This window comes from Galeopterus variegatus, unplaced genomic scaffold (genome assembly GCF_000696425.1).
Source record: "Galeopterus variegatus unplaced genomic scaffold, G_variegatus-3.0.2 Scaffold243, whole genome shotgun sequence".
Lineage (NCBI taxonomy): Eukaryota > Metazoa > Chordata > Mammalia > Dermoptera > Cynocephalidae > Galeopterus > Galeopterus variegatus.
Window position 1 is genome coordinate 685,561 of NW_007726354.1, and position 7,227 is coordinate 692,787.

General features: G+C 36.0%; 1 protein-coding gene across 1 annotated transcript in view; it reads left to right on the forward strand.

Moving 5' to 3' along the window:
* The window catches only part of BPTF (bromodomain PHD finger transcription factor), a 141,867-nt gene that overhangs the window by 78,406 nt on the left and 56,234 nt on the right, over window positions 1–7,227 (forward strand). The window contains exons 7-9 of the mRNA XM_008566473.1: window positions 918–1,105; window positions 2,475–2,830; window positions 3,289–3,420. Of these exons, the coding sequence (XP_008564695.1) occupies window positions 918–1,105; window positions 2,475–2,830; window positions 3,289–3,420 (676 nt within the window). The remainder of the gene's footprint in view (window positions 1–917; window positions 1,106–2,474; window positions 2,831–3,288; window positions 3,421–7,227) is intronic.

A 7,227-nucleotide genomic window follows, 5' to 3' on the forward strand; every position in this document is an offset into this window, starting at 1 on the left:
CCGAGGGTTGCGATCCCGTTGCCGGTCCCTGTCCGGTACGGGCGCGACACTGAGGGTTGCGATCTGTTGCCAGTCACGAAAAAAGACAAAAAGGAAAAAAAAAAATTTAAGTTGCTATCTGGCTGGTTAGCTCAGTTGGTCGGAACCTGGTATTAAAAGACCAAGGTTAAAGGTTCAGATCCCCATACTGACCAGCCACCAAAAAGCATTGAAAAGTTTTTATTATATTAAAAACTAATTTGGGCCGACCCCGTGGCGCACTTGGGAGAGTGCGGCGCTGGGAGCGCAGCTAGCGCTCCCGCCGCGGGTTCAGATCCTATATAGGGATGGCCAGTACGCTCACTGGCTGAGCGCAGTGTGGCCGGTCACAAAAAAGGACAAAAAAAAAAAAAAACTAATTTGGTTGATTTTTACATTAATAAACATACACAGCTTAGGGTCCCTAGGGAAAAATTCATTTGGCGTGTATGTTTATAAGCTCAAAACTAAAAGAGATATTTAAAGAGAATTTCAGTGGAAATCTTTCTAAAATTGGTTTTATTTTTTGAATACAGAAATCTGTATTGAATATATAAGGCAACATTTTGTTAGTGTGTACTTTATACTATGTTTGTTACTTATAAATTTTTGTTAGTCCCTCCTGTTTCCTAGTAGATGAGCTTTCAGACAGATAACCTGGCATGTTTGAATTTTCTGTAAAATAATAAATGACTCAGTAAAGTTCTGAAATTTTCTTTGGAATAAATAAAAACACTTAAAAATTAATGATATTTGCTTTGGCTATTCAAGGGCTTTATCTGTTTACTTTCTGGATCTTAAATATATACCAAATATGAGTTTTGGATAAATAAGGATTTATTATTATAATTATTTATTTATTGTCAGCAATTATTTTGTGGCTTTTTCATTTGATATAGGTGATTTCAAATCGGAGAAGTCTAATGGGGAGATCAGTGACTCTCCTGGAGCTGGAAGAGGAGCTTCTGGCTCAACTCGCATTATCACCAGATTGCGGAATCCAGATAGCAAACTTAGTCAAATGAAGAGCCAGCAGGTGGCAGCTGCAGCCCATGAAGCCAATAAATTATTTAAGGAGGGCAAGGAGGTGTGTTCTTTCTGTTTAAAATAAAAATGTCTGGAATGTGAAATAATTTTAATTACCATAACTTAAAAATAGGGGCAGAAAGTTTTAGATCTACTTTTGAATTGTATTTTCTCTATTTCCAAGAGTGTAGTGGGTAACAGGATAAAAAGTATTAGGCTTATATTCTAATAAGTATAGTGGCACGCCCAAACTTCAGTCCATGCATAGAAATGCTGTAAATGGGTGATATACTTTCTTACTACATGATCAGTTTTATTGTGTATATCATTTTAAAGAGATAAAGCCTGGGTTCAGATCCCCATACCGGCCAGCCACCAAAAAAATTAAATAAATAGAGAGATAAAGTGTTCTTTTTCACATGCGGTAATGAGTGGGCTATTTGTGGGCTTTATTATGGAGCTGTAGGTGATTTAATGCTCACTTCTAGTTGTGATCATTTCAGGTAAGCCTGCAGCTAAAGGATAGGGCCTACTCCTTGACAGCAGAGTACAGTGCTGAGGACAACACAGCATTCCAGCTCTGACTGTGCACAACAGGATTGAAGCTAGAACTCAGTATCTCTGCCCCCCAACTAGCTGTGGTGACAGAACAGTGACCACAACTCTGTCTCACAGATGTGAGAATTATTTGTAGGGTAGATTTGCAAGAATATATAATGTTCTGTTCTTAACATCGCAGCAATTGTTTTAAAGCAGTGGCTTTCAAGTTTCTCTTTGAGTCTACTTTGACCCTCTACTGAGGGTACACATTTTTTCTTAGCAACCTGGTATACACATTCAAAAGCTTCTTGAAATAGTATTTTACCTTACTATGTGGGAGGCACTCTGATATTTTCTCTTCTAGTCTAGTCTATTGTATTACATTTCATTTTTTTTAAACACTGAATAAGACCCGCTATTGATATCATATTCCACGAAGATGTTGGGATCTGCTGTTTGAAAACACTGTTTTAGAGTATCCAAGGGCTCTTATATTAAAGCTGGAATGATAAAAGAAGCAGAAGAAAGGGTATTTTGGGGAATATATTTTCTGGGGGATAGTACATATAATGCCCTCCTTTTTCCCTTAAATGTATGTTATAAACTTGAAATAATAGGTGAATGATTTACACATATAATTTCATGTGTAATTTGAAATACATGAAAGTACTCAATAGTGTCTCACATATAATAGGTTCTTAATAAATGTAAATGTTAATTTTCTTTTTTTTTTTACAGGCATATCTTGTTTAATTGTAAACAATTAGCTTTAGCGTTTAAACTTCAAAAGTTGTCATAAAATGTATCTTATTTGGCATTTTTTAAAGACAGTTGATCAGCCAAAATTTATATCTTTGACATGAATAATGGAGTCTTTATTTTCTTGGTAGGTACTGGTAGTCAACTCTCAAGGTGAAATTTCACGGTTGAGCACCAAAAAGGAAGTGGTCATGAAAGGAAATATCAACAATTATTTTAAATTGGGTCAAGAAGGGAAGTATCGCGTCTACCACAATCAATACTCCACCAATTCATTTGCTTTGAATAAGCACCAGCACAGAGAAGATCATGACAAGAGAAGGCATCTTGCACATAAGTTCTGTCTGACTCCAGCAGGAGAGTTCAAATGGAATGGTTCTGTCCATGGGTCCAAAGTTCTTACCATATCTACTCTGAGACTGACTATCACTCAACTAGAAAACAACATCCCTTCATCCTTTCTTCATCCCAATTGGGCTTCACACAGGTAGAGGATACTAAGGTTAATTTATTGCTATAAATATGCATAAGTTATTGTAGGTGTGCACTTTAACATGTTACTACTAATGAGTGAAGTCAGTTTGGGTCAGTGGACAGTGAGGAAGTTAGAGGTGTGAGTGTGCTTCTAAGTTACTGAACCAATACCACTACCGTTGGGAAGATTTCTAGGAAGCAGAGTCTTAATCTCTGGAATCAAGTGGAGGCCAGACAGAGTTCCAGAACTTTGTAGAAGATTTAAGGAGTTGGAGGACGAAATGACCTCTGGAATTCCTCCCCGTGTTTGAAATCTACTATTTTGTGAGGTAGAAACTTCTATTAGTGGTACATGTATATCTGATTAGCCTAGAAACACATACTATAAGATGAAGTCATCATACATCATAACTATTGTGCTTTTAATTTAAGATCAGCCAAGTGAAATAATTTCTTTCTTCTGAAATACAGGGCAAATTGGATCAAGGCAGTTCAGATGTGTAGCAAACCCAGAGAATTTGCATTGGCTTTAGCTATTTTGGAGTGTGCTGTTAAACCAGTTGTGATGCTGCCAATATGGCGGGAATCTTTAGGACATACCAGGTAAGTGAATTCTGAGTCCTGTAGTGATGAATCTTGGACTCCCTTTGAAATACTAGTCTGCTGATAATGAAAGTTAATGCATTTAAGAGGCCATATTAAAGACTTCACTTTTCTTGTCTTGATTTTCCACCTTTATAACATGTAAACATGAATGAACATTAGTTCTTATTAGTGATACAGGATTGTAATGAGGAGCGAAAGACGTCAGGTATATGATAATTTAAAATATTTTTCTAAAGTAAAAATGCATTTTTAATAAATAGAACACAAATTTTTTGAGTATTTATTCTAGAATGTTCCAGGTACTATGCTAGAGATCTGATTTACATTATTTTTTGTTTTACTATTATTATTATTATATTTTTGGCGGCTGGTCAACACGGGGACTCAAACCCTTAACCTTGGTTTTATCAGCACTGCATGCTAACGAACCAGGCGAACTAGATGTCCTAGGTAGATAAGTGACAAACTTCTAAGACTTGATCATAAGGAAATACCCAGAAATTCCAACAAATATTTAATCATAAAGATTTTTTAATTTCAGTAATGAAGCTTCAAGAGCAGTCTGAGTGTCTAATAGTAGCAGAATACTTTTTAAATAATGGTAAATTTTGATCTTTAGGGAGAAAATGATAATTTTTTTGTTGAAAAACCTTGAAGAATACCTTAAAAATGTATCCATATTCATGTATAGGGTAACCCAATATCTGGACAGTGTCAGTTTTCCTCCTGTTAATATATAAGTTAATTTGAATAACATTAAAAGTTTTAGCTGGGTTTTCTGTAGAACTTGACGAGATGATTCAAAACTTTATATGGAAAGGGTCAATAACAGAAAAAGGGTAAACTTGAAAGACGAAGTGGAAGGACTTGTCTTGCCAAGTAACAAGACTTTTTTTAAAGCTATAATAATATTTTGTATAGCTGCAAAGATAAACAGATAGACCAATGGTACAGAATGAAGAGTCCAGAAAGAGATACATATATGGAAATATAATATATGATAGAAGTAACATTTCAAAGGAAAGACTATTCAATAAAAGGTAATGGGGCAATTAGTTACCCATTGTGGTGGAAAATTGGATTCTCTTCTTTATACCATACACGAAAGTCAATTCCAGGTAGAGTAAATCCTACATATGAAAAGCACAACTGTAAAACTTCAAGTAGAATGTATAGGTGATTATCGTTATGAACCAGGAGTAAAGAATGTTCCCTCCTTCCTTCTTTCCTCCTTCACCTCCTCCTTTCTTTCTTCCTTCCCCTTTCCCTCTTCCCTGTCTTTCTTTCCTCATACCCTTTTCTTCTATGCTTTCTTCCTTTTCTCTCTCTCTTGATTGTTTTCTTTCCTTTCTGATTCATTCAGTATCTCCTGAGGGAGGCATTATTTTTTCCATTTATAAGCATGTTATCTACCAGGTGAGAATGAGTGTATATTTGTGTGTCTGCACATAATACAAGTAACTTTCCATTTTTATGTTTAATAAGTGATACATATGTAAGATTATATGTAGTATAAATGGGTAAAAATGGGTGATAATAAAAATGAACACCTGTGAATTCACCACATAACTAAAAAGTAAGAACATTACCATTTTTGCACCTGCTTTTCACTCACATTACCTTGCCTCTCCTGAGAGAGAACCACAATTTTTAAATTTGTGATTATGCCCTTCCTTTTACTACATAGTTTTATCACATACATATATATCAGTATACTGGATTGTTTTCTGTTGTTTTTGAGCTTTGTAATAATTTAACATCCTAGAAGACCGAGTCATGGACTAATTGATAGTATTTTTATTGTTTTATTATATTATAATCAAAAAAGGGTTAGTATCCACAATATATTCAAGAACTAATACAGTTCGATAAGAAGAAAAATCAAATCTTTTTAGTAGGAAAAAATGCCAAAGATGTAAACATAATTCACACAAGAGGAGACACAAATAGCCAAGGAAGATGAAAAGATGCTTAACCTCACTGGTCCATTGGAAAATACATATTAAAACCAGGGGCTGTTGTTTCATGTCCATCAGATTGCCAAAAATTTAAAGAGTGATGATGAAGATGTGACATACTGTGATACATTTCTGATAAGACAGCAATTAGTGTGATGGCTTCTATACCATTTTAGAGAACAGTTTGGTAAAAACAAAATTAAAAATGAAATTCTACTCCTGCCTAATACCATAGAGAAGCTCTTGCATGAGTACATGAGATACGTAGAAGAATGTTCCTTATAATATTGTTTTGTAATGGTAAAATTTGGAAACAATCTCTAAATGCCCATAATCAGGCAGGTTTAAATTGTGATATTTTCCTATAATGGATCACTTATATAGCAGTGAAAGACAGACTAGAGCAACAAGTGTCAATGAGATTGAACCTCATAATTGTACTCTGGAGGGAAACAATCCATCACTAAAAACACATGTAGCATGATTCCATTCGTGTAAAGATTAAAAAGAATGATTGGTAAAATAATATTACAATATTGTTTAGGGATTTAGACGTTTGTGGTAGAAGTTTAAGGAAATGCAAAGGCTGTATGCTTGAAACTTAATAAATACACTTCTAGGTAAATAACAAGGAAAAATCATAATGGAAACTAGAAAACATTTTTATCTGCATGTTTATGAAAGTACTACATATGTTAAAATTTGTGGGATGTAATTAAAGAGTTCCTAGGGGAAATTGGTAGCCTTCAATGTTTATATTAAAAAAGAAAAACTGAAATTAATTAGCTAGGTGTACATCTGAAAGAGTCAACCAAAAGAAGGGAAATATTAAAAGAGCAAATTTGATGAAATAGAAAAACAAACATACCATAGATGCCATTATAATTTACAAATCAACGGAAAAAACCAAGAAAGCCCAAATAACCAATACCAAGAATAAAAAAGGGTAGCAACTGAGTAAGCAGCTTGATTCCACTTGGTGGTTTTTTTTTTTTTTTTTTGGCCTCATCTGTATCTGTAAAGTGGAGGCAATAATAGCCTTCCTCATTGTGTTTGTGTGGTAAATAAATAAAGTGACATTTGTGAAGCACTGAGAACAGTGTCTGGCACATGGCAACACCATATGAGTATTTGGTAAATACATATTTTTCAAAAAATTAGACCAAGGAGTGTTATAGAGAATCAGTTTTATGTCTAGTAATTACACCAATTTCATAGACACAAATCTTAAAATGTCAGGGGTATCACTATGGGAGAAAAATGGTTGAAATTCTGGGGATCGCAACCCTCGGTGTCGCGCCCGTACCGGGGACCGGCAACGGATCGCAACCCTCGGTGTTGCGCCTGCACCACGCTCAGCCAGTGAGCGGGAACCAGTCTCCACATGGGATCCGAACCCTCAGCGGGAGCGCCGCCGCACTCCCAAGCGGTGCACTCTCCAGTGCGCCACCAGGCCGGCCCTCCACTTGGTTTTAAAAAAAAAAAAAAAGAAAAGAGAAAGTGAAGGGACATGCTACTTGGTATTTCTGATTCACTCTTACTAGCACTGAGGATTTTAAAGCCTTCATGGGCTCTGCTGACATACATCCACAGAAAGAGCCCACCAGGCTCCTTTTGGGTGTGACGGAGAGGCCACACTGATCTTACTTGTTAGACAGTAGGGCATAGGCCTCTCTCTTGGGCAGGGAAAGGGGCTGCTTCTGTTTATCACTGCATCTATCAGTAATGAAATGGGCAGGACCAGATGATTTCATAAGTAAGTTCTTCCTCAAATTTCAAGAACTGGATAATTCTGTTTAAACTCTTCCACCAGGGGCCGGCCCGGTGGCGCACTGCTACAGTGCGC